The sequence below is a fragment of the Dasypus novemcinctus genome, chromosome 2 (assembly GCF_030445035.2).
Source record: "Dasypus novemcinctus isolate mDasNov1 chromosome 2, mDasNov1.1.hap2, whole genome shotgun sequence".
Lineage (NCBI taxonomy): Eukaryota > Metazoa > Chordata > Mammalia > Cingulata > Dasypodidae > Dasypus > Dasypus novemcinctus.
This window is the reverse complement of record NC_080674.1, coordinates 159,852,169-159,879,612: the sequence shown is the minus strand read 5'-3', so window position 1 is coordinate 159,879,612 and position 27,444 is coordinate 159,852,169. Positions and strand designations below refer to the sequence as shown.

General features: G+C 55.7%; 1 protein-coding gene across 2 annotated transcripts; it reads right to left on the bottom strand.

Moving 5' to 3' along the window:
• Nucleotides 1-211: 211 nt before the first annotated feature.
• On the bottom strand, nt 212-21,301 carry SLC6A7 (solute carrier family 6 member 7). 2 transcript variants are annotated; one of them, XM_058280956.2, is made up of 14 exons: nt 20,785-21,301; nt 14,524-14,710; nt 12,693-12,824; nt 12,295-12,529; nt 10,466-10,604; nt 9,090-9,224; nt 8,119-8,222; nt 7,893-8,017; nt 7,152-7,264; nt 6,932-7,063; nt 6,337-6,436; nt 6,043-6,143; nt 5,305-5,472; nt 212-2,321 (listed from the first exon to the last, which is right to left on the bottom strand). In XM_058280956.2, the coding sequence occupies exons 1-14, from the start codon at nt 20,815-20,817 to the stop codon at nt 2,112-2,114; spliced, it is 1,914 nt and encodes a 637-aa protein (XP_058136939.1). In that variant the 5' UTR covers nt 20,818-21,301; the 3' UTR covers nt 212-2,111. The 2 variants fall into 2 exon arrangements, with proteins under 2 accessions (XP_058136939.1, XP_058136940.1); XM_058280957.2 differs by having other exon boundaries at nt 14,524-14,707; nt 20,785-21,145.
• Between the last annotated feature and the right edge of the window lie 6,143 nt (nt 21,302-27,444).

Below are 27,444 nucleotides of genomic sequence, written 5' to 3'. Positions count from 1 at the left end.
GTGAGGGGCGCTGGAGAAGCACAGCCTGATGCCTGGGCCTGCCCCAGAGAGCCAGGGGGCCCCCGGGGCCTCCTCCCCTCGCAGGGCACCGAGAGGGCTTGGCAGCGCTGGAGCTGGCCCTGGGGGCGTGGGAAGAAGCACCCTGATTGTGAAGGCTATTCTCGCATCCTCTGCAAATTAGCAAATCCAAATCAAAGAGGGGCCGGAGGAGTGGTCTGGCCCTTTGTTAGGGGAAATTTATTAATATCCGATATGCAGCGGCCCTTCCTTTCCACCACAATCAAAGCCTTTGCAAACACCTGGGCCTCGCATTTGAAAGGCCCTGGGCTCTTTTATATGACAGGGCCCTGCCTGGAGGGGGTGGGTGGCACCTGGAAATTCTTTGACCTGGGAAACTCGAGGCTCCTCCCATCCCGTCTTCCAGCTCCAGGCTTCACCTGCAGGAAGAGCTGGGGAAGGGCCGGAGGGAAAGCCGCGGGCCAGGCAGGGGATGGGGAAACGCTGGCGTGCCCGGGTTTGCCCCGGCTCTGCCCCCCTGGGCTACGCCTCTTCCCCTTGCTGGGCCTCGGTTTACCCACAGGGATAATCCAGCTGCTTCCAGCTGCCCCTGAGAAATGGCAGGGCAAGCAGCAGAAGCCAGGAGAGCTGGGAGCAGGGGTAGCAGGGCCCCAGTTTCCTCATCGGTCAGGGTCTGGGCAGTGAGGTGCTGGAGACAGGGTGAGGGAGGCGACGCCATTTGGTGTTTATTAACAATGAACCACCAGCACACGGGTGGGAGGGGACACCGGGAGGGGCAGGGCGCCAAGGCAGGTGCAGAATGAGGGCCCCACCCCACAGGAGAGCGCCTCGAGGCTTCTGCACCCTCAGCTCTCAAGAAGCACGTCCAGGGATTGAAGGTCAAGGCTTGGAGGTCAGCTGTCTTCCCCGTCCCCGCCCCCGTACCCAGCCGGGGGGGCCCCACACCTTGTCATCCACAGCCAAGGCCACTTCCCAGCTCCAGGGCCCGGGGTAAGGGAGAAGGGCGGGAGGGGCCTTGCGTCCTGAGCGTGAGCCCCTCGCTCCCATCTCCAAGGGCAGGGCAGGCCGCCTTCCCCTCTCCTAACCACGCCCCGGCTGCAGCCACCTGCACTTTCGCAGGTTCCAGATCCAGAGAGGCCGGCTGGGGGCCTTCTCGGCAGTGCCTCGGCAGGGCCTTGGTCTCTCCCTCCCTCCCCACACTGCCCAGCTCAGGCCACCAGCACCCCGTCAGCCCCCCACCCCCGAGCCTCCGCCTGCGCCCTGTGCCCACCGACTTCAGAGATATATTTTATCTAAAACACAACCAGACCATGCAAATTCCCTCCTCCCCACCCCCCACCCCCGTCCATTCTTCCTTCCAGCTGAAGGGCCTCTAGGAACCTGCTGACCCCAACTTCTCCAGCCATTCTCCCCCTCCCGGCTCTCCGCCCCAGGCCTCTTCCCGACCTGAGGAGGAGGCTACCCTCCCAGGTTTCTTTGCTGGGCCATGGTTCTGATGCTGGGGCCCTCCCTCCCCGCCCCCTCCTCTCCCAACCTTTCCCATCCTCCAGGGCGCTGCCAGGCCCACCTCCTTCAGGACACCTGGCCTGTGCTCAGGGACCCACGAGGATCGTCATCCCCACTGATTAGCCCTTGATGCCGGCACCTCTGCTGCCCTGACACCCCCTGCCCCGGCTCAAGATTCTGCTTGTGTTAGAGGGTGTGGGGAGCCCCAGAGAAAATAGCAGAGCCCCTGCCCTGGGCAGAGGTGGGAGGTGGTGCCGCGGGGAAGAGAGCCAGCCGCTTGGGGGGCCCGGGTGAAGCCCCCTTCCCGGCCTCAGTTTGTCCACTTGCAAAGTGAGCTTTGGGCTGGATAGCTCCCGGCTTTGAATGGGTCTGAGTGTGTTTGTGTGTAAGGGGTAGACAGAGGTTTCAGGAGAGGCCGAGGCCGCAAGGAGGGGTGTGCACTGGGGGGACCCACATCACAGCACAGCCTCCCGCAGCTTCCCACCTCTCAGAACCTCAGAGGGTGCGGCTGCCCCTCACGGGTCCCGGGAAAGGCCTGCCGGGCTCGGGCGGGCCCTCCTGTCCCCTGGAGGAGCGCGCCTGCGGCCTCACATCCTGGACTCCTCCTCTTCCGCCATCTCCCGGTCCACCTCGATGGCCGCGTTCTCGAAGCTGGTGATGGCCCCGTACTTGCGCATGTGCACCATCAGCAGCTTGGGCGACTGGCTCCCGACCAGCGTGGCCACGTACATGCCCGTCCGGTTCTCCTCCAGCGACGGGCCCCAGTCCATGGCCGGCCGGCTGGCCTGCTGGAGCCGCTGCGGGCAGGGCAACGGCAGCAGTGAAAACAGGTGGCACTCGTGAGGGCTCGCTGTGGCCAGGCAGCCGGCGAAGGCCTCACCTTGCAACTACCCCGGGGGGGGCCCCACCCCTTCTCAAGGGAGGAATTAGAGCCCAGGCCTGGTTTGCGTCCAGCGGTGCCACCTGGTGCTGGGCGGCCCTTGGGCATGCCATAGAAGCCCTCTGGGGTCTGCTTCATGGTCTGTAACTTGGAAATAATGTTCCCTCTCTTAGGGTTGTTGTGAGGACAGCTTAGCCTGGTGCCAAGAACAGGGTAAGAAGCCAAGAAATGGTGGCTTTTGTTATGATTACAAGGCAAGCTCCTCTTCTGGGGCCAGAAGACCCATCCAGGAGCCAACTCTGGGCCCCTTGCCCGAAATGCTGAATCCTAAGGAGCTGGGGGCTTTGAAAGAAGGGCCCTGGACGGGGAGAACGGTGACAGGGACAGCAGCTGGCCTAGGTCTCTTCCAGCCCTGGTGCTCCGTCTGACTCTGACAAGATCTCTGAGCCCGTTTCCGCGGAAGGAGGAAGCTGACTAAGAGGATGACTAAGCCTGGACATGCTAGGATTTCTTCCTCAAGTCACATTTCCAAAGCCCTCTGCCTGCCCTGCAGGGAGAAGAGTCCCCAGACCCTTAAAGAAAGGGAGGCAACCAACCAACGGCAGTGGAGCCCTGCTGGATGCAGGATCCAGGAGGGATATGTGATATTACCAGCCTGGTGATATTTACTAAAAATATTAAGAATATTTTACCCCACTGCTCAGAAACCCAACTTGGAATAAAATCCAAAGTGCTCACCATGCATGTGCAGGGGCTCACACGGCCCTGCCTACTTCCCTGGCTCCAGCTCCCACCTCTCTCCTTCCGCTCACTATTCCATCACACTGGCCTCTTTGCTGGATTCCATTTTGCCAGCCCCTCCTGCCTCAGGGCCTTTGCACTGGTTGGCCCTTCTGCCTGGAATGCTGTCCCCTAGATATCCACAGGGATTGCCCAGCCGATTGAGTCAGGTCTCCGTCACCTCCTCAGAGAGGCCTTCCCTGACTGCCTTGGCTGAAATAGCATCTTCTGTCACTTTCTATTCCTGTACTCTGCTTCTTTAAAATATACAGATATACACACACAGAATCTCCCTTACCATGACTTTTAGGTGTTTTCTTGATAATTGCCTGTGTCCTGCATTAAGCTCTTTGAGAGCAAGGGTTTGCATTTGTTTCCAGTTGGACAGTAGTGCCAGACTGAGGCTTGTCAACTTGAGTGAGTCCTGCTGACACTTTAAGGGGGGCTGTGGGGGGCTGTCCTGTGCACTGCAGGAGGCCTAACACCTTTCTGGCCTTTACCCACTAGATGCCAAAAATGTTTCTGGGCATTGCCAAACGGCCCCTGGGGGCAAAATCACCCCTGTGAGAACGACTGCCTAGAATTGAGCACTAATCATGTTCTGGCTTATTTATTCTCCCCCAGATTCTAGATATTATCCGGAATTAAAGCTCAGAAAGGATAACCAAGTTGGCCAAGGTCACATAGGTGGCAAGTGGTGGTGCTGAGATTTGAACCCCATCAGTCTGACTTCATCCTAAACTTTTGTAAAACTTGTTTTTCTGTCTCCCTCCATGCTGACTATAACGATGAGCTCATTTTCTTCTCACAGCAACTCTATGGGTAGGTATCATGGTTACCATTTTAAAATGGAGAAATTAAGGTTCAGAGAGGCATAGTAACTTGGCTAGGGTCACACAGCTGGCAAATGTCAGAGCCAGGTTTTAGATCTTATTATGTCAGTGCTGGACGCCCTGGGCTCTGAAGGCAGCTCCCGAGCCAGGCAGTGAGCGCTACCCCCATCCACCCACCCGCATCGGCCTGGCCCCTTCATCTGGCTGTGGGTGGCCGTGGCTGCTGGGGGAACCCTGAGTTCCCAGCAGCACACGAGCAAGGCTTGAGGTTAGTCTCCCAGGAGCTGGAAACTTCCAACCTGAGCAACACCCCAAGCAAGGAGACAAGTCCCACCTTAGGTAGCACAGCTGAGGCTCCAGAAGCTCGGGGAAGGGAAGAGCTTTGCTCCCAAGTCACTTGGCCCCAGAAAGCAGAGTGGTGGCTGCTCTCTGGGTCCACTGTGGTCTGGGGTGTGTGGGCACAGCCCACGTCTGCCAGAGCCAGGGAAGAGCTCTGAGCCTCTCTCCAAGCGGAGCCGTGAAGGGGCGGCTGAGTGGCAGTGGAGCTGGGGGGGGGTGGGCGCAGTCGAGGACCCTGGTGTAAAGATCCCCACTGCAGTCAATTGCAAGGTATCGATGGTTTAAGAACTGGCCCGCAGCATTCCTGACCATTTAACAGTTATTTCTCGTGAACCAGTCTACGTTGGCTCCAGTACTGCTGGTGGGTGGGTGTCCGGGCTCTCTCCAGGCCCCGGCTGGCTCCCCAGGATGGCTTCTCACCACCAGACGGCGACACACTTACGACTGCAGAAGTGGCGGGCTCAGCTACAAAGGGTGCCCCCTCCCACCTTCAGGCGCTCAGAGAGGGGCGGGGTCTCAGGATGGTCACACGGCCTGTCAGCTGGCCCACGGAGGGTCACTATTCCCCTCTCCCGGAGCTGGCAGTTGAGTGTACCAAGGAGCTTCGAGTCCTCACTCAGTGGGACTTTGGACAAGCCCCTTGTCCTCTCCGGCTCTCCCAAGGCCCATGGAGATTGGCTGACATCAGAGGTCTTTGAACTGTGCACCCCCTGATGCCCCATGAAGTATAAGGGGCTACAGGGCAGGACTCCAGCCCCCGTGCCTCACCCCCAGCAGGTCTGAGCCGGCTGCTGACAGGCTGAGCTAGGAAAAGGCAGTCTGCAGGCCGAAAGGCCCTCGCGAAGCCCTGGATAAGGCGCGGGTGCAGATGTGTTCTGTTCTAGGCGGCCAGCCCAGCCCAGGGCCACAGGTGGGCAAGGCTGGGGGTAGACTAGGGGGCAGACTCACCTCCCAGAGCGAGCCCTCCTCTCGCAGCACAGCCACCAGCATTCCAGCTGGGATGGCGAGGCAGGACAGCAGGCCCATCAAGATGCCCAGCAGCTCCGCCCAGGCCGGGAAGCGGTAGCTGCCGTACCCTGAGGGCTGGTACTTGACGATGCTATACACCAGCAGAGCCTGCGGGGTTGGGGCGGGGGAGTCCCAGCGTCACAGTGGGCCTCAGCCAGGCCCAGCGCTTGAGGCAGGCCTGGTCTGAGCTACTTTAAGGCCATCGCAGGGCCATCCCAAGGCCTAAGAGAGCCCAGCCAAGGGCCACCCAGTGTCTGAGATGGCCCAGTCCCAAGCTGCACCAGAACCTGAGATGGTCTAGCCCTGGCGCCTCTGCTAGGCCTGAGCTAGCCCAGCTCCAAGCTGCACACTCCCGAGGCCTGAGGCAGCCCAGCTCCAAAGGCCCCTAATGCCTGAAATGGCCTATCCTTGAGCTGCTCCAACCCCAAGGCCCCAGCCCTGAGGCCTTGAGGCCTGAGAAGGCCCCACCCATTCCGCCAGCCAAACACAGGGCTCAGCCCAGCACAGCTCCCAAAGCCGGGGGCATCGAGGGGAGGAGAGAGGACCAGGATCCCCGTACCATCCCAGGCCCAGCCCTGACGGGTTCTACTCCGGGCCAGGGCAGCCCTACCAGACCAAACGCCCAGAGGGGACCCCCGCCCTCAGCCCGCCAGCAAGCCTCCCTCCCGCCCCAGTTACCAGGAGCGTGGCCGGGGACAGGAAGAGCCAGCAGGCCCGGAAGTAGAGGCCGGGCTTGAAGCCCAGCATCATGTGGATGTCTCGGCAGAACCTCTGGATGCCTGCAGAGGGGAGAGCAGGGGGGCTGGCTCCGCCGCAGCCCCCACAGCCGCCCGGCCTCCCTCCCCGGCCCCCACTGCCCCCACTGGAAACCCGGGCCACTGGGACCAGGGACGCGGTCGCGGGGGCCTCCAGGGTGGCGCCCCGCTTGCGGGCCGCGGGGAGCCTCGACCGCCTCACCCCTGCCCTGCTCACCGTACACCTGGGAGACCGCGAGGCACGTGGTGATCACCACCACCATAAGCCCGAAGCTGGCGCTGTAGTCATCCAGGAGGACCAGCCAGTACATGCCTCCCTGGAAACAAAGTCACAGCTCTGGGGGCCCCTCACCCAGCCTCGCTCTCAGGCCCAGTCCCTTCTCCGGGCAGGAGGTGAGCGGGGAGCAGCCAGGCCAGCGGGGAGGGAAGATGATGATAGTGGGCACGCGTTCGAGCTAAGCGTCTCCCAGGCATCATCCTCCTTGCTTCTCACAGCAAGCCTGGATGTAGAATCCCCATTTCACAGAAGGGGAAACACGGTCTCAAAGAGGTTACATCACCTGCCCTGAGACCGCTCAAGTAGCAGGTGCAGGAGTGAGGCGTCCAGCCCAGGCCTTTCCACCTCCAACGCCAGGCCTCTTCTTCACCAGTTGAGGCTGCACCCTCCAGGGAGACGGGGGCTGGGAGGGGCGGGTTTCTCCCAAAGAGGGAGATGTGGGTGGCTCCGTGTCTGCTCAGCCTGGCAGGGACAGGGCCGCAGGCGTGGGCCCCCGCCTGGCCCGGCCGCTCCCCCTCCCCGCAGCGCCACTCACGTCCGTGGTGAGGATCAGCCCCATCAGGTACATGGCCACACAGATGAGCCCCGAGAACACGGCCTTCTTGGGCCGCAGGTAGTAGGGGAATTCGTCCGTCACAGCCGTCACGATGGTTTCCAGGAAGGCAAACTGGGGGTTTGGGGGGTGGTAAGGGGGCCGGCCGGGCCGCACTCTGCCCCTCCCCCCACGGGACGCCCCCCGCGTGGACCTGGCCCACCTGGCTGTCCAAGCCCAGAGTCAGCAGCATGAAGAAGAAGAGGAACGACCAGAAGGACGACAGAGGCAGCAAGGTCATGGCCTGCGGGTAGACAACAAAGGCCAGGCCCGGGCCTGCGCCAGGGCGCACGGCGTCAGCCGCCTGGGGCTGCACACCCAAATACACAAACTGTGGCTTACACACATGGACGCACCTGTTCAAGCCAACCCAGAGGTGGACACTCAGCGCGCACTTCCTACACTCTCAACCTCTAGGACACAGGCCGGCACACTAAGCGCTCGGTCAACAGAGGCTGGTAGAATCAACTGATAAGGGTGGATGAACATAAGACCCACATATACATCCTCACTCGTATACGCTTTCACAATCATTTGTACAAACGATTCTGCTAACATACACGCTAATACACACCCACGAGCACACCCATCCAAGACGCCATGACAAGACCCTTCGCACCCTCGATTCAACTGCACAAGGACACCTCAGCACAGGACGTGACTCACTTAGACAAACACCGCACAAGGCATACGACAGTCTTCACAGACAAACTCGTTCACCTCTCGACGCAGGGTCACACAGACCCATCCCTTTGCACGTGGACACCCCGAGACCGGCTAAGGCACACTTGCCTGCACCCGCGCGCTTGCACACACGCAGCACGCTCCCCCACGCCCTGCCGGGCCGCGCGCACGCTGCCCTGCCCGGCGCCCTCGCCCCTCCCGGGCCTGGCGGCCTGCCCACCTGCTTTGGCTACTTGGTCCACAGGCAGCCCCAGCTCCTGAGACATGTAGCCCAGCACGGAGAAGATGGCGAAGCCAGCCAGGATGCTGGTGAGGGCATTGCCCAGGGTGACGATGATGGTGTCTCTGCCGGGAGAGCCCAGGCGCAAGCCAGGGTGAGGCCCTGCCCCGGTCGCCGGTCCCTCCCCGCTGCAGTCCCCAGGCCTGGCGGGCGGCAGGACACTGACCTGTAGATGTTCTGGTGAAACGTGTTGTAGGAGGCAAAGGTGAGGAGACCCCCGAAGCCCACACCCAGGGAGTAGAAAATCTGAAGGGCAGCCTCGATCCACACCTGGGGCAGGGAAGGAGCACAAAGGGCAGCGGGAAGGGCTGGCGCACGGTGGGCCACGGGCAGCGAAGGAAGGGGGGGGAGCGAGGCGGCGGGCCGCTCCGGGGGGGGGGGTGCGTGGAGGAGCCAGGCTCACGAGTCGCGTGGGCGGGGGGCAAGCCCTGGCCCCACACAGGCACTGTGGGACTTGGGCAAGTCCCTTCCCCTCTCTGGGCCTCAGTTTACCCCTCCAGGGCCAAGAGGACGATCTCTGAGCTCAGTCTAGTTCTGAAGGAAGTAACGCCTATGAACATTTTTTAGTAAATTCAAACTGACCATCGGACTTCCCTGGAGTCAGAGGGACCTGGATTTAATCCCCCACCTTTACCCCTTCCTCGCTGTACAGGCTGGACAAGCCCAGCACCTCTCTGGGCCTCAGGTCCCTCATGGGCAATGAGGAATCCACAGGGTAGAAGTAAGGTTTAAACGATTACATGTATGCAAAGCAATAGAGCAGGGTCAGGCACACAGTCATCAGCCAATGTTGGCTGTCGTTACCATTGTTATTTCATTATTACTGCTAAGCCCTCCTTGGGGTTTGAAGGCTGATAGGTCTAAGTTGGAATCCTAGCTCTGCCACTCTCTACCGTGTGGCCTTAAGTTCATCACTAACTCTTTTGAGCCTCAGTTTCTTCACCTTAAAATGGAAAGAATAATGCCTACTCTACCGATTGTTAAGAATAACAAGGAAAAAGACACGCAGGCTCTGGGTGCTCAGGACTTAAAGGATTCCCGCCCCTCGCCCCTGGCGCCTGCTTGCCCCGGGCGTCCTCTTCCTACTCTCCACCCAAGCTTGACCCCTCTCCTCCAGCCCTGCCCCCAGGGCCTCACCTTGGAAGACAGCAGATGGTGGAACTGGGGGGTGAGATAGAACTGGATGCCCTTCCAGGCCCCTGGGAGGGTGACTCCGCGGATCAGCAGCAGGCACAGGACGAGGTAGGGGAATGTGGCCGTGAAGTACACCACCTGAGGGGCGATGGGCACGGGGCCAAGGGCAGGTGTGACCTTCCTCAACTCCCCCCGGGGTCCCTCGCCTCCCCGCCCTCCACGGAGCCCGAGCAGGGAACCTGCCCGTCACCCGTGATGCCTCTCTTGCCCTGCCTCCCTCCACACAACCAAGCCATCAGCAAAGTCCTGTCTCTGCTTCCAAAGGCCACCCCAGATGCAGCCCCCCTCCAGCCCTCCTGTGCCCCCTGCCTGGAGGATAAGGGCCTCCCCGTATTGCCCACTGCAAACCCCTAGGCAGACCCCAGACACGCACCTCGCCAAGCTCTGCTCCGCTCCCCCACTCCCCCAGGCTCCAGCCGCTCCCCTCCGCAACCTCAGGCAAGTCTCAGCACCTGCACTGCCGGGGCTCCCGCCACGGGTACCTCTCCTCTCTTGCTAACAGCTTCTACTCTTTCTAGCCTTTCCTTTAATGACTCTGTTCCTTGTGTTACTCTGCAGAGTGATGCCTGAGTAAACTATTGAGAAAGTTTCCAAGTCCTCCCCAAATGGCTTTATTGCCCTTCTAGCCCCTCCATAACCTAAAGTGAATGCTGTGGCTCTGCCTTCCCAGCGGCTAGTTCACCTTCCTCAGATTCAAGTATCAGACTTTCCCTGGGTGGGGAGGACTCCATCCCCAGCTCAGGGGTGGCACGGGACCCAGACCCAATCAGTGCTCGCCACGCTCCTGGACAGTGATGGGTCAGGGGAAGGCACATGATGCAGGCCACAGTGATTGGTTCAGGGACAGGTACATGACCCAGCTTACCCAATGCGACTCCATTATGGGATTTTACAAACTATGGGGGAGGAGAGAATGTCTCACTAATTGACTAAGATGTAAGCCTAGAGCAACTAGTGGCAACCACGTGGAGAAATTAAGCTTGAGGAGGAAGGCAACCAGAGGAAAGCACTGCTGGAAGACCAAGAGAGCCTAGTCCTGGTAACATCTTGTGAAGGGTCGAGGTGGGCAGGAAGCACAACCTCTGGACCTTCCAACCGAGTCTGACAATTGGGTTCCAGTTACTTGCCTGTCAAGGAGCACTGACTCATATACCCACCCTCCAAATTACCTCTCCCCCTCCCAAATCTCCATGCCCTCTCCCCTCCTCTCTTCCCAGTTGAAGTCTTTTCATCCTCTCAAGCTCAGTTCACACGCCTCTTCCTCCAGAAGTCCCCACCCCAGCCAGGGCCTCTGGACTCCGGGGGCTCCCAGGCTTCACCTTGCCTGAAGACTTCACGCCCTTGAGGATACAGAGGAACACGATGACCCAGGCGAGCAGCAGGCAGAGGCACAGGTTCCAGCGGATCCCCCCGGGGCTCCCGATGCCCTGACTGCCTTGGATGTGGAGGACGTAGCGGCTGTGGGAGAGGAAGGTGAATGCCCTCTGGCCACCCTGTTATGCTCCACGCAGGTTATTCTCCATTCGACACACATGCACATTCACACACACACACCATTCCTCTTTGACCTTCTCTGACTACTCTGTACCCAGGTGGTGGCCTCTCTAGACTGAATGGCCCGAGCTCCCTCCTTCTTTGGCTTCCATTGGGGTTTGGCCAATGGAAGGCATCAGCAGAAGATTAGAGGGTGGGAAGAAGGAGAGGCTGGGGTATTTATGCAAGCACGCACACAAAAAGCATGCCTATCATCCAAGGTTCTGGTCGCCGGTGCATTCTTCTATAGACACAGCTCTTGTTGGCAGCTCCCTTTCCAAGGCTCCAATTATCCCCTGGTTCCAGTAACACTATTCCCTTACCCTTGCCACTTTGGTCTAGGGGTGGAAACGGTTCTCCCTATTGCTAGTCCCTGGTGCCTCACAGTTCCTCGTTGATTCCTTAACCTCTGTAAAGTCCCTTCACTAAACTCGCTGCAGTTAAACGCTTCGGGAGTTCCATCTGCCTCCTTCCAGCACCCTGGTTGACGCAGGGGGCCATGGTGTTTCCATGGTGACGCCTGGCCGCTACCAGTGTCCACCTCAGGTTTTATGGCACTAAGTTGAAGCCCCTGTCTTTTCCTACTGGCCAGTCATACTCTTCTGCTGGTACAGACACTTTGGATGGATTTTAAACGGATAATGAATGAACCAAGCAATAAATGCAGGTTGGAGATAAAAACATTTCAAGATATGGAACCCATTTTGGGGATGGTATTCCTAAGAATGGCCTTTTGCAGTGGCCTTTTTTTGCAGGTGTAATGTTGGAAGTCTGTGTCCCCTAGCCAGGCAATGGTCCCCACCCAAGAATGAGGCTAATCTGGATTGTTCCAGAACATGATTAAGAATCAGGAGCCCTGGCTCTACCACTAACTACTGAGCAAGACTATGGGCCTGTTTTCTTGTCTATAAAGTGCATGACAGGATGAGCTGATGATCAGTGATGCCCTCCTGACCGCCACCATTCACGGGGGCTCGCAATGTGCTTGACACTCCGATAAAGTTTCATCTGCATGACCTTGTTTAATTCTCACAGTAATCCCTCCCGATATTATAGTCTGATGTCTTCTATTAGACAAATCTGAGATAATCTTACCCAAATATGGTCCAGGCCCTATACTAAGTGCTTTACCTATTCAAATAGTAGGTGCTCAATAAACACTTACTGAAAGAATGAATGAGTGACTGAAAAACATCTTATGAAGTTGGTACTACTATACCCTTTAACAGAAAAGGAAATTGAAGCTCCAAAAGCTTATGTTACTGTTATCATCATCATCATCACCATTTAGCATTATTGAGCACTTACTGCCCCCCAGGACAATTTATGTGGCTTCTTTCCTTTAATTCTCATGACAGGCCTCTGAAATAGCTACTATTATCATCCCATTTTGAATATGAAGCCACAGAAGCCAAATTGTTCACGACCCCATAGCAGGTCAGGTGAGGAGCCGGGATTAGAACCCTGAGTCCTCCTCACACTGCCCCTGCCCGTGGCCTCGGAGGTCCACGCGGAGGCCCTGGGGTCTCCAGGGCAGCCCGTCCCCTCGCCCCCGCCCTCAGCGGCAGGTGGGGGCTCCTTCCAGCCCGCCGTGGGGGGAGGGCGGCTGCCTGACCTCCAGTACTCCTCACTGGGGCTGACGGTGCCGGTGAGGTTGAGGGGCAGGGCCCCGTTGCCGCCCTGGCCCCCGCGGTGCTCCAGGCAGAGGTCCGTGTTCCACCAGTTGCCACAATGCTCCCAAGGCAGGGTGCTGGTGAGGGAGGCGAAGAGGTAGAAGAGGACGTAGGCGATGATCATGTTGTAGTAGATGGCCACGAGGCCCACGATGAGCAGCATGCCCACGCCGGCACCTGCGGGGGAGGAGGCTGCTAGGCGGCCAGCCCAGGCCCGCCTCCGAGCTGTGCCATCTCCACGACGCCAACGCCTCCCTGGCCTTCACTTTCCTCTCCGTCCAGAGGGACAGCTGGGGACACCCGCCCGACCTCCCCCAGGCCTGGCCCCCAGAGGCCTCACCTTTGAAGAGAGGGCTGATCTTCCAGACAGCCAGGGGTCCCAGGCTGGAGAACTGGCCCAGGGAGAGCTCCAGGAAGAAGATGGGGATGCCGCAGATGGCCAGCATGAGGAAGTAGGGCACGAGGAAGGCACCTGCGAGGAGGGCTGAGGCTGTGGCGGGTGGTCTCGGGTGGCTCAGCCCTCCCTCCTGCAGACCTGGTGGAGCGCGCCTCATGGGCACTGGGATGGTGACTCTGCAGCTGTGTCCTCCCTTTTACACCGGGAGATCACAGAGGGCTGGGGGACAGGCTGGGGATTTGCTCACCTCTGTAGGCCCAGCGCCCAGAACAAGTTGGGTTCAGGCCAAGAGAAATGAGTGAATGAATGAGCAAATTCCCTACTGGAGAAAGTGCGCATGCCTCGGTATAGAAATCAACACCTGTCCCCTCCCTCCTTATGCTGCTGCGGCCACCATCCGGTGCTTCGCATGCCAGACTCCCCTTCCCCGTTTGCTCTCCTGCAGGCCCCTGTCTCCTAGAACTGCCCTCCATGCACTCTACAGGGCTCGCGAAGGGCTGCCAGTCACACCAGCCAGCCAATCACTGAGCAGCCAGCAGGCACTTAGCCCTAGCCGGGCCACTCAGAGCCCTTCCCTGCAATTCTCTCCAGATCCTTCAGAGACATGCTGGCTTTCCTCTGGGGTTACTAAACCTGGCTGAGGATGAAGTCATCCCACAGTTGTCTGAGGCCATATCCCTTCCCCACTGCAGGGAGGAAGCCTGGTCTAACTACAGAGAGAGAGTCAGGAAAGGGAGACACTGAGTTCCCAAGGTTTCAGAGACCAGCTCTGGTAACTATATTTCTAGTCATATAAATGTTTGTTGTTGTTTTTTTGACATACCAGGGCCAGGGATTGAACCCAGGACCTCGTATGTGGGAAGCCGGCACTCAATCACTGTGTTACACCAGCTCCCCTGTTTTGCGTTTGTTTGATTTTTCTTTTTAGGAGGTACCAGGCAGGGAGTGAACCTGGGACCTCGTACAGGAGAAGCAGGTATGCAACCACTTGAGCTACATTCTGCTCCCCATAAATGCATTTTTAATTTGTGTCATCTAGTTTTATTTGGATTTCTGTCACCTTATCAATATGCAGTTCTTGAAGGAGTTTGGTAGAGACAGGAGAAGAGAGAAGACTGGTGAGAGCGGATTGGGTTGGAATTTCAGAACATGTGATCTTGGGCCAGGAATGTGGCCTCTCCAAGCCCCTGCTGCCTCACTGTGGCCGGCCCCACCCAGGACAGGTGTCGTCAGGGTTAAATCAGTCGTGGCCCAGAAAGCCCCACGCCCAGGGCCTGGCACCTGGTCAGCTCACCCTTAGCCCTTGTTGAGACTCCTTCGCACAGCCGCTTGATGGAGAAGCAGGGGTAAAGGAGAAGATTTTTAAGATGGGAAAGCCTTTCTTTTTGTAGTTTGATTGGAAGGAACCAGGAGAGGAGTAAAGATTGAGGACTGAAGAGGGCCTGAATGACTGCGGGAGCCGGGTTCTGGAGGCGGTGTGGCTGCTCCCCAGCTCCTTACCACAAAGCAGAGACGGCCCCTCTGCCCCTCCCTCCAAGCCCAGGCAGTGCCCAGCCTTGCAGCAGGAAGCTGGGGAGGAGAGGGAGGGCGGAGGGCTGGAGGGACAAGGCAGGGGGAGCGCCCTCCTCCCAGCCCAGGTTATTATAAACCATTTCAACTAATTCTGCCCAAGGCCCCCTAGGAGATGGTAGCCGAGGCCGCTTCACACCTCGCTCTGCCCAGGTCCTCGGCCCTTCACCCTGACCACCCGCCAAGCAGCGCCTCTGGCCCCTACCTCCCCCGTTGGTATAGGCTCGATAGGGGAAACGCCAGACGTTGCCCAGGCCCACGCAGTAGCCAATGCAGGACAGCAGGAAGTCCAGCTTGCCCGTCCAGTTCCCCCGGTCTGCAGCAAAGTCCCCATCCAGGTCCACATCGCCTTGGTCACTGGGGGTCATCAGTAGGTCTGGGGTGACGGGCTGCTGGTTAAAGAGATCAGAGGGGTAAGGGAGAAGGGTGAGACCAGGCTGGCACTGTAACCTCAAAACACGAGTACAGGATTGAACAGGGCTAACGTGAGAACACCCATTGGTTCAGACAATCAACTGTGCTCATCCAGGCTGACCTGGTCATAGGCAGTACCTTCTCCTGCTGCAAGAGCCACCTTGACCATCGTTTGGCAAATGCAGAGGTCAAATTGAGAGATGACCCAATTTGGATGATGACACAATGACAGTCATGATGAGGACATTCTTAATAACAGTTACCACATATTGGGCACCAAGTATGTGCTCACATCACTAAAAATTTTGCTCACATGACCTGGTTTCAGTCTCAAAACAATGCTCTGAGCCAAGTGCTCTTCTCAGCTCCATTTTAATTATGAGGAAAACTGAGGTTCAAGGGGTATTATGGGGCAGCGGACTTGGCCCAGTGGTTAGGGCGTCCGTCTACCACATGGGAGGTCCACGGTTCAAACCCCGGGCCTCCTTGACCCGTGTGGAGCTGGCCCATGTGCAGTGTTGATGTGCAAAAGGAGGGCCGTGCCATGCAGGGATGTCCCCCGCATAGGGGAGCCCCACGCGCAAGGAGTGCGCCTTGTAAGGAGAGCCACCGAGCACAAAAGGAAGTGCAGCCTGCCCAGGAGTGGTGCTGCCCACATGGAGAGTTGACACAACAAGATGATGCAACAAAAAGAAACACAGATTCCCGTGCCACTGACAACAACAGAAGTGGACAAAGAAGACGTAGCAACTAGACACAGAGAACAACCAGAGTGGGGGAGGGGGAAGGGGAGAGAAATAAATAAATAAATAAATCTTTTTTTAAAAAAGGGGGTATTATGGCACACCCAAGGTTTTTTACAAGGTTGGCTAGTGGGAGAACTGGGTCTTGAGCTCAGATATCCTTGATGCAAAAGCCTATGTCCTTGCCCACCAGTGTTGGAGTTTTGTTCCTTGGTTCTGGGCACGGTATTTTAAGAAAGACACAGACTGTTCAGAGCATGTGCGAAGGGCAGGTGGCCACACTAGAGGGTGTTCAGGAAAACAGGTTACAGGAGGACGGGGGAAGAGGCTGCAGCCCTGTGGCTCAAGGGGACCTTCCCAGGACTGTGCAAGTGTTGGCTCATGAGCAGGAAGAAGCTACTTAAACCCAGTCTGCCCCAGAAAGTCGTAATCTTCCTGTCACTGGAGAAGAGATAAATGCATAGAGGGAAAGAGAAGTCAGCTGTCCCCAAGGTCCCTTTCCATGAGTTGAGGAGGGTGGGTAGGTCCATTGGGCACTGACACTGTTGCCTGGGGCTGGGCAATGGAGGCCTCCTCTGGCCCCAAGGGATGCCAGGGGGCCTGTCCACGAGATACCCAAGCCTAGGTCTGCGGGCAAGTCCAAAGATACCAGGACGGCTAGAGTTCAGAGTAGTTCCCAGCACGCGGCCCCAAGGATGGGTCAAGAGAAAGGGGCAGCCACCTTTCCTGCTCTCCTCTGAAATTCTGAGCCCCAGTTTCCCCTTCTGACAGTGAGGGATTGGATAGATCCGGGTTTTCAAAAGCATATCCCCTGAGATGTTCCTAGGTGTTCAGGAGAAAAAAGGTCCTAAGGTCAAAGAAGTTTGGGTAAAGCTGGGTTAAAACAAAGTCATGCAGCCAGGAAGGAGGAACCCAGTGGCATAGCTGGGGGTGTGCGGCCTCGCTCGAGGCGGGGGACAGCTGCTGAGCTCGGGTACCACCTCGCAGGGGCCCTGGGCGCTGAGCTGCAAGAGCTGGCGTGCAGCTTTGGGTCAGCCCCGCTGCCCTCCTGGAAAAGGCTGCAGTGGCGCCCACACCCGACTCGGGGACTCAGGGCCCCCTCCCCTTGCCATGCTGGGGGCCAGCAGGGGCCTAGCCCTGACACCCAGGCCTCTCCTGCTGCAGGTCCCGGCACAGCACGTGGAACTGGAGCTGCCGCAGCTGCGGAAAGAGAACGAGCAACTCCGCCGGGATTTGCGCTCCAAGCCACAGGAGGAAGGAACATGTTCTGCTGCAGCAGCTCAAGTAGATGACTGGCCGAGAGCGGGACAAACTCCCAGCGCACAACCGGGACCTGCTGCAGCGCACAGGAGGCGGCGGCATTACGGATCAGCTGCAGCGCCTCCTGCTGTTGAAGGCGCAGCTAAGGCACGAGCTGGCCGCCGCGCGTGCACCCGCGCCGCGAGAGGAGCGGGAGCGGGAGCTGGAGCACGAAGGAGGCCCCCGAAGGAGCAGCCGCCCCGAAGGAGCACCCCAGCTGGAGCCAGAGCCAAAGCGAGAGGCAGGAGCCCCGGAGGGCCCGGCAGAGCCTGGGCAGCAGCCAGGGCGCCCCCCGGAGATAAGGCAGCGCGGCTCCAGTGGAGAGGAGCGAGAGCCGAACCCTCAGGGGTGGAACAAGCTCAAAGCCAAGGTGTTCCTGCTGAAGGAGGAGCTGGCCGACTTCCAGCAGGAACTGCTCAGCCCACCGGGTCCCCTGGCTTCTGCTCGAAGCCATGAAGGTGGCTGTCAGGAAGCAGCGGAAGATCAAGCCCCAGATGTTAGGGGACCCGAGGAACAGAGCAGCCTAGACACCCCCGAGCCTGCTGGTCTAATCTGGTCACCTTTTTACCTGCTAACCAGGCCTGGTCACCTAAGCCTGCTGTCCAGCTGCCCTGCTGAACCTGCTGATCCAGCCTGGTGACCTTTGCACCTGCTAACCTGGCCTGGTCACCTAAGCCTGCTGTCCAGCTGCCCTGCTGAACCTGCTGATCCAGCCTGGTCACCTGTGCACCTGCTCACCAGGCCTGGTCACCTAAGCCTGCTGTCCAGCTGCCATGCTGAGACTGTCACTCTGGCCTCTTCAGCCTCTGATTTTACTATTCAATCTATTCCACTGCGCCTGCACCCTTCTCTTGGAAACCAGCACAGTTTCTAGATGCCCTTGTTGCTATATGTCCTGCTGAAGGGAAAAAAAAAGTCAGGCAGGGTTCTTTGGGGGGAGGGGGAGCAGGGTTCTTTACTACAGGACTTGTCAGATCCTTTCATGGACTAATATGCACTGGGTCTCTACAAATCAGGACTGCAATAGGCAGTATTCCTAAATTCTATTTAAGAAAAGGACCTCAAGGAGTCACCATCCTGGGATGTACTTGGGGAAACACGAGTCTACACACTCTCTAATAAGCCTTCTAGCTCTAATGATCTGTGAGTCAGGAGTCACCAAATAGACTTCACTGGAAACACAAGAGATGGCTGAGGACCAGATAAGAACCTAGCACCTACCTACTGACCAGATCTGTCTTTCCCCTAATGTTGCCCTTCCTGGCACCAGACCAAGTCCGCGTCTGCACACCAGTCAGGTGGCAGAGAAGGTTACCTGGGCATCTATCATGCGAGCAATGCAGGTGATGGTGAAATGAGAGGAGGGATGCTACAGGTGTTACGGGGTAGGAGGTGTCTGGCTGCAGTGGCAGGGTTGGGGCAATGGACTCAGGTAACACAACTGGATAATGGTGATGACTGTGGTGGGGACCTTACCTGAAGCAGGCAGTGGTGACAGGGACAGCCTGACATGATTATGGGCATGAAAAGCTGCTTTCTAAAGTACCTGAGCTCCAAGGGTTGAAACAAATATGCCCCTGGCTGTTCTGTAGCTGTGATCCCGTACATTCTGGGGTGAGGGTAGCAGCAGCTCCTACACTTATCTGAACCTGGTCCACTCTCCTTCCAGTTCCCCTTTTCCCCAAAGCTTCCTCTCCAGCTGGGTGAGCATCAGCCCCCTGGAACCACACCCTCCCAGGTGAGCTCCAGTAGGGTTGGGGTAGCAGCCAGTGGACATTGGTCCATGGCATTGGGGGATAAGGCATGCATGTCACCCTGAGCTGGCAGGAGGGCCTGGTAATGAGGCTCCTCTGATCCCTCCAGAGAAGCTGCCCTTTCCATGCTCACAGAGCCGTTGCGGCTCTCTGTTTCCATAGTGACAAGAGTTCTAAGAGCAGGAGGCTGGCAGCTCATCCCCTTTCTCCCCTAATCAAAGGGAGGACAGCTCCTGCTCCAGGGTCAAGGTAATGGGGTCCCCCAAAGCTGAGTCAGCCAGGAACCCACCTGGGGACCCCCCAATTCCACCACAGAGTAAAGCCCAGGAAGTGAGGACCACTGGAAGGGAGACAAATGGAAGCAACCAAATAAATGGGGCAGGGTTGGAAGCTTAATGCGTGGCTTCACACTTCCTCCTGGGTGTGAGGCTCCTGCTCCAGATCTCCCTAGCCCTTATCACAGAGTCACACGGGAACACACACCCAAGTTTGGCAGACTTGCACTCCCTCTTTTAGGGACCAGCAGATGTAGGTCTCCCACAGTGCCAGGTGCTGAGAGAAGTGGAGCTGCCCAAGGCAAGGCTCCTGTACCTTTTTCAGGACGAGAGACAATAGGAATCTGGAGTACAACTGCATCGTTGTGCAGATGGGAAAATGTTTCAGGCAGGGGAAGGGATGAGCCCAAGATCAATGAGCAAGTTGGAGACAGAGCAAGACCAGGACCCAAATTCCCTGACTCTCAGGCCAGGGCTTATCTCTGAACAATGCTCATCTTTTGCTGATACCTAACATTTTCTCATTCTTTCCTCCCTTCCTTGAAGGTCACAGGAGGGGTCTCTGAGGGAAGGTCGTCCCACCCCTGCCCTAGGTCCTCAGATGCTCAGCTCAGGAAAGCACCCCTCTGCACCTCAGAGTCTATAACATGGGGATGAGACTGCCTAGCCCCCAGAATCGTTACAGGATTCAATGACGTGAGGCTTGCCAAGTTGCTAGTCTGGCATCCAGCAAGTGCTTCTCAACCGGCTATTCACATCATGTTTGGCCCTGTGACAATGAGAGGCAGGGGCTCTGGTGGAGAGCAAAGGGGAAAGAGAGGGAAAGTGGAAACAAATCAGAACAGGACACAAGAGATTTGCCCCCAACGGCCCCAAGAAGTCTCTCCTGTCCACTCGTCACACTGGGTCCCTGCCCCGCTGCTCAAGGGCAGAGAGCTTCAAGGAGCGGGTGGTGGGGGGAAGGGGGGCAGTGGATAACTCCAGCCCCAGGGGACCATTCTTTTACACCTGCTGTCCCCTCAGGGGAGTGGGGCCTGCTTTGGTGCCCCCATTCTAGGGAGGGGCCAGAGAAGATTCAGATTAGAGAATGGACTTGCCCAAAGTCACGGGTACGTGGCAGGTGCAGAAATAGTACCCAGGAGTTCTGACTCCCTGGTTAGGACTGTTACTCAAACCAAAAGCTAGGAAACTTCCCTTGATCCCACCCCCTCTCCGTGCAGGAACACAACTTGGTCACTGAGGTCCAACCTCCTCAGGACAAGAGGTTGAGGTCTGGGCCAAGGGCTCCAGGAACACAGGTTTGGCTGCCTCTGTCCCCCTAGCTTCCACCCCCACCCCACCTCCCATATCCCTTGGGTCTCCCACGTCCCCCTCCCTGCATGTGCCTCCTCCCCAGCCCTGCTGAGGGACAGCCTGGGGTCCCAGCAGGGGAAGCTACAGCTGCCAAGAGAAGGAAGCGGGTGGGGAGGAGCAGGTGGTGAGCCCGCAGGGGAGAGTGCCCTAGGAACAGGGGTCCCCTGCAAGCCTGCGGAGGCTGCTTCAATGCCGAGTGCACCGATGGGGCCAGGTCGACACCCCCATACCTCCCCACCACCCGAAATTAGTCCAGCTCAGGGGTGGCGCTCTGCTATTCTAACACCCACCCCACCCCCAGCTGCCCCTGAGGGAAACGGGCCAGGGACTGGAAGGGGTGGGGGGAGCGGCTAGCGCCTGCCAGCCCCTGTGTCCTCCTGGGAACGCAGACACCTGTTCACGGGCCTGGCCCACTGAAGCCGGGCGCGCATCCGCTACACCCCGACCCCCGGGTGGGGGAGGGGTTCTGCGCGCGCCTTGCCCCCGCCCCTCCCCGCAATCCCGTTCAGCCCTGCCTCCCCGAGACCCCTGAGCCGGGTTCGGGTGCCCTCTTCGACCTCCGCAGGGGCCTTGCTGGGGGCGCGCCTCTCCACCCCTCCCGCAGGTGCGCGCCCGCCCTCGTGCCTACCGTGCCGAGACTAGCGCCCTGGAGCTTCTTCATCTTGGAGGGCCGGTGGCGGGGTCCTCCCGGCTGCGCTTACCCGGGCGGGCGCAGGGAGCCGGGGAGGGAGCAGGAGCTCGTGCCGCCCGCCTGCCGCCGCGCCTTTGCCGGGGCGAGCTCCCGCGCATCCGAACACCCCGCCTCAGGCTGCGCAACGCCCGAGGCTGGGGAGGGGTGCACCGCCGCCCGATTAGATACCCAGATAGACCGGCGGCCGGACCGACAGCGGGAGGAATGCGCGCGCCTCCGCACGCAGAGCTGCGGATTGGAGGGGCTGGGCGGGAGGTGCTCGGCTGAAAACCTCGGAGGTCTGGGAGTCTCCGTCTCTGCCTCCTGCGTGACCTTGGGCAAGTGACCTGCCTTCTCTAGGCCTCCCTTTCCGTTGGGGAACAAGGGAGTAGAAGGCGCCCCTGGACACAAACAGGTCAGCCCTGGGCTCGGCCATCCCCACACCTCGTCTTTGCTCAGTGACCTCAGGTTACTTAAGTTCCTTGCCCTGTCGCTTCTTCATCTGCAAAATGGGAATAAACATTTTACCTCCCGCACAGAGGTTTAAGGGATTCAGAAAACATTTACCAAGAGGTCGAGCGTGTTAGTGAGTGCTCATTTAACATATACTGACCCCATGGGGTTTGCCCCCTCCTGCCAACAAAAGAACAATGGCCATTAGTCAGATATTTAACCCACCACGCAGGCCACAGATATTCACTGAGCACCTAAATTGTGCCAGATTCTGGGCTAAGTGTCTTATTTATGCCACACAGTGACCTGGAGAAGTATTCCTGTTTTACAGATGAGGAATCTGAAGCTCAGAGAGGTTAAGTTATTTACCCAAGATCACAGAGCTGGTGAGTGACACTAGTGCCCAAGTCATACTTCAGGAATCTTCCAGGCTGGTAGGGGTCTTTGACACTCCTTTCCTGAGAATGAAAAAAATGGGGAAGAGGTTTGGGTGAGGGGAAGGGACAGGGCAAGCGCCACTGTGTTGCTGTGATCATTTGAGGCTTAGATCATCAGCACCTGTGAGGCGGGATGGATTAGGGCCCTAAGGAGGAGGGGCAGAAAACCCGATGAGTTACACAAACACCACCGGAAAAGAAATCCTGAGGTGCAGCCTCCAGCCTGCTAACTCACAAAGACTAGCTAACACCAACAAGTAAAACAGCAGCTAGCAGCTCCCACCCAGCAGCTGCATTTTCAGGATGTAACTTGCAACTTTCTCACAGGGCAGAAAGAAAGAAAATCAGAAAGAGCCCTCCATGACCACCCGCATACTTTCCTAAACACCTCACACCAGCTCAGGGCTCAAGGACAGTAGCCAGAAGCCAATACCACCGGACAGAAACCCCTAGAAACCAAATCACCCAGTGAATTTCCCCTCTTGGTCCTAAGTACTCCAATCAGCGTAAACCCTAACCCCCAATGATAGCCCATAAATCCAGAAACCCCTAGAGAGGGGGCATGCGTCTCACAACCAAGTCTTGGGTGTGTAACTATCTTTTTGCTAATTTCTTAATAAACTCTTTACTCCAATTGCCTACTCTATTGCGTGTCCTTAAATTCTTTTATGTGACATAGCCAAGAACCTGTACACCGATTCTGGTAACATATAATCATGGCGAGCTAGCCAGGAGGGAGTTAAGGCAATAAGGGTAAGTTTTTGGTGTCTAACCAAAGCCTCCCTCTCCGGAGATGGTTGGGCTAGCCCCTATGCTGTGCAGATCCAAGAGGCTCTGGGTGACGAGTGACACTGCCCTTGGAACCTGAGTGGGGACATTCCCTGAGCCGAGTAGGAGTCCAACGGAAGCACGGGAGTCCAGAAGATCTGTCGCATCCTAAACAGCTTTCTAATTCTGCTCACACACACCCGTCTCCCAAGAAGTCATACAATCAATCTTAAACTACTTCCCTAACTGCCCCTCTGGCTTTGGGTCCCGTTTCTCTATGTATAACTCATGTCCTGATTATCTTAAAGATCTAATGCAGGGTATTGTCATAGTGGCTAGAGTTACACATGACACTGAGGGAATGCCGAGTTCCCATCCTGGGGAGTTCTGTCACATTCCCCAGTGGAACAGCAACAATCCCCCAAGTGCAAGGACAAATACTAGTGAAGAAGGATGGTCCAGTGATGGGCCCTTGGTACTGATGACTATGCTTATGAGCCTGTGTGCTTGAAATTTCAACAAGGCCTAGAGCTGCTGGGTACCTAAGAGTTACCTCCTGAGAGCCTCCATGTTGCTCAAATGTGGCCACTCTCTAAGTCAAACTCAGCATGTAAATGCATTACTTTCCCCCCAGTGTGGGACATGACTCCTGGGGATGAGCCTCTTTGCTGCTGAGGGATTACTACCATCACCAGCTGGTGATGCAACTAGAAAAAGGCCATGAATAAAAGGGGGAAATAGTAAAAACAAATGAGTTTATATGCCTAAGAGATTTCAAAATGAGTCAGGAGTCATCAGAGGTGTCGTGCTTACTCATGTTTCAGCAGGATCCCAGAGAAAGCCGAAGTAGATACAACCCCAGGTACTGGTGCTCCTGAGGGCTATGGAAACACATAGGTTCTATGGTCATGACAGATAGCTCTGGAGTTTATTGCCTTGCCAGTGGGCCCTACTTTGGAATTTGTGCTCCTGATTGTCATGGAGTTGGACTCAGATGGGACCTCTCTACCTCTCTGCCTTTTTTGTCACTTTCACTGAACCTGTGATTGGCACTGGGGTTTGTGTATGCTCAGGGGACTTGAACCTCTGGATTGTACGTGTGCCAGCTGGGCCTTGAGCCTCAGCAGAGTTGCAGCACCTATTCTCGGTTTGTTGGATGTACCCAGGTCAGCTGATGGGGAGGTGAGAATGGTCAACCACCACACCAGGGAACTGACCATGTCTACAACTGCAAGCAGGAGAATCATATCCATCAGCCATGTGAGATCTAAGTCCCCTCTTGGTTTAGAGGTGGAGTGGACATCACCATCCCAGGGTCCACAAGATGGGGGAATATAATATGGATTGGAGTGGACTTGCTGGTATTCTACTATAGAACTGTTGTGACTCTAGCAATTGAAGAAGTTGTATCACTGATGTGGAGAGAGTGTCCATGGGAGTTGCTGAGGGCAGGGAGAGGGAGGAAGAGTGTGATATGGGGCATTTTCGGGACTTGGAGTTGTCCTGAATGATATTACAGAGACTGATGCAGGACATTGTTTATCCTGCCATAACCCTCTGGATGGGCTGGGGGAGAGTGTGACCTACAATGTAAACTATGGTCCATGCGGTGTGGCAGTGCTCCAGGGTGTAGTCACCAGATGCAAAGGGATGAGTGGGTGGGGGAGGGGAGTGGGGTATATAGGAAACTCTTATGTTTTTTTTTTAAGATTTATTTTTTATTTATTTCTCTCCCCTTGCCGCCCCCCCCCCCGCACCTCCTCCCCCCATTGTCTGATCTCTGTGTCCATTCTCTGTGTGTTCTGTGTCTGCTTGCATTCTTATCAGCGGCACCTGGAATCTGTGTCTCTTTTTGTTGCGTCATCTTGCTGTGTCAGCTCTCCATGTGTGTGGCACCACCTCTGCGCAGGACGCACATTTTTGGGCAGGGCAGCTCTCCTTGTGGGGTGCACTCCTTGCGCATGGGGCTCCCCTACACGGGAACACCCCTGAGTGGCACGGCACTCTTTGTGTGCATCAGCCCTGCACGTGGACCAGTTCATCACACGGGTCAGGAGGCCCTGGGTTTGAACTCTGGACCTCCCTTATGGTAGGCGGACGCTCTATCAGTTGAGCCAAATCCACTTCCCTTATGTTTTTTAATGTAACGTTTTGTGTGATCTATTTATCTTTAGAGAAAAAGACAATAAAAAAAGAAAGTAAGAAAAAATGATACAGGAAATGTGGCAAAATATTAAAAAAAATAAAATAAAGATCTAGTGCAGCATGGGAAAGGGTCGATAGGAGAGCTGTGCTCCCTTATAAGCCAGGTTCCAATCTCTAGCCATTTAAATAAGGTGAAGCTGCCGGGGAGTCTGCCCTCCTTTTGGGGGAGTCTCAGCTTGGACGCCTCGGTCTGGCAGCTGGTGCCAGATGTTCCCTAAGTCTCAGGGTGTCCCGGGGGCGCCCAGCAGCGTGGGCTCTGTGTTCCCGGGACACCCAGAACCAGAGCAGTCAGTCTCCCAAGCCCTACGTGGCGAAGGCGGCTTCAGTTTGAAGGCAGCACAGCCTCTGTGATTCCCAAGACGCCGGGAACCAGAATGGCAGAGTTTTGTCAGGTGGAGTCTGGGACAAATTTTCCCTGAAACAATGGGTATGGCCTCGACCCAGTATCCCCTTGGGGTGAAAAAAGAAAAAGGAAAAAGGCTAACCTTTTCCTGCCATACCACAGTCCCGCAGTACAGCCAAAAGGGACCTCTGCATGGGACCCTGAATTCCAGTTAAACCTGAGTTAGGGAAAAAGGGGGCAGGCAGATCTGAGGGTCAAAGACCAAGTAGCCGCAAGTCTTCTCAAAGGGATGAGGAAATTCACTACCCAACCTGCCAATTATAGTAAACTCGGGGAAATTCCTGCGACAGCCTAGAAATCTAGCCTTATCTCACGGAAAGCAGTTAAAGGCCTCCTGCAGCATTCCAATTCTTCCAGCAAAAAAGCCCTGCGGGTTTTTTAAGCCTGGAGAAATGAAAGGTAGCTAATGGAGATGCCCTGGAGCAGCCCCAGTGTCTGTCCCATTAGGGGTTGGGATTCCCTGGTTCCCTTGGCTCCCTGCCTAGCCCAGGGATTTTCCTGGAGGAATTTAGCTGGAGGTTTCACTGGGGGCTTTGTGAAAGTGATTCTAAACTTGGGCCTTTCCCTATGCTAACCAAGTGTGTTAGCACTTCTGCTCTAATCTGGGTTTATTTTGTCAGTCTGCTCAAGCCTCCGAATTTGTAAATCAAATTTGAAGTTCGCCTGTTACAAACTGAACATTGAAAGGTAACCTAAAATGAGTCCTTAAATTTCAATACTATCTTGCAACTGGATTTAATGTGTGTTTATATATATATAAGAGAAATCAGTGCCTAATGAAATCCTTGACCCTCCGGTTTGGACATCCACTTTCTCAGTCCAGCAGCTGCCAGAGTCGTGTTATCTCCAAGACTGGAAAGTGGGGGGCCTCCCATCTCGAGCCTAAAGAATTCTAAAAGCAGCAGGTTATGGGGAAAACCAGTTTTTCCTGAAACTTCAATAAACCTCGGTTAAGTGTATGCTGCAATTCGGGTTGCTTATCTAAGGTCTGTTAGAGCCGAAATGGGAAGTAAGCAAAACTCTAAAGTAAAAGAAAATGTTGTAGATTGTATTTTTAAATTTTTTTTTAATTTTTAAAGAAGCTTTAGATTACATAAATGCTACATAAAATATAGGGGATTCCCATATGTCCACCCCCTTCCCCTCCCACATTTTCCCACATTAACAATACCCTTCATTAGTGTGGTACATTTGTTAAAATTGATGAACATGTATTGAAGCATTGCCACTATCTGTGGACAATAGCTAGCCTTATAGTTTACACTCTGCCCTGCATATCTTATAGGTTATGACAAAATGTAATACGGCCTGTATCCGCCATTGCAATGTCATGCAGGGCAATTCCAATGTCCCAAAAATGCCTCCATGTTGTACTTATTCTTCCCTCTCCCTCCCCTGAGCCTCTGGGGGCCACTGCCTTTATATCAATGATAAAATTTCTTCCATTGCTAGAATAATAGTAAGTCTACTTTAGTCCATTGTTCATTCCCCAATCTTAAGGATTTAGGGATGGTGATGCCCACTCTGTTTCTAAATGATCGGGGCTTAGATTTCATGTGGCAGATGGATGGAACTATCTTGACTGCAATTGTGACACTCTCTGTTCCTTGGGATGGTCATTGTCCATCATTATCTCCTTGTTAGTTGTCCTGGGTGAGTGCAATGAACTGGAGAGTGGGAGTTGCAACTCTGCTGAGATTCAGGGCCCAACCAGCACATGAATAGACCAAAGATTTAAGTCTCTGGGACGTACATTTAACAAGTATAGTGCTAACTATAGGTTCAAATAAAAGGCGCAGAAGAGCCATGCGTAGGGAAACTAGAAATGAGCCTAAGTCTGATACACTGGGGAGCATAAATTCCAAAGTTAGGCCCACTGATAGGATGCCCAATTTCTGAACTTGTCTGCCCTGTAGATTGTATTTTAAAACATTGGTAGCAATTTGCTCATAAGCCAGTAACTAAAAAGAAGGAAATTCTTGTAGAAAACTGAATGGGCACAGTGCAAATTAATCAGAAATAGCCTTCAAAGAGATCTTTTGAATATAATGCTATTTTATAGTTACATTTATCTTGTAAAAGAATGAAAATTGTAAGTAACACTAGTGAGCTATGTGCTTCTGTGTCTAACTCTCTATTTGCATCTGCCTATTTGCTCAGTGTATATTTTCATACCTCAGGATGGTAATATCAAATTAACAAACAAAAATTCTTAAAGGAGCTCTATTCAAATTGTTAAAAATTAGATCAGTGCTTATATATGTAAATGAATATTCCTGGGTCCCAAATTTTAAAAAGCTAAGCAGGATGGAAAGGTCATACAGAAATCTAAATATAAAAGCTATTGGGGGG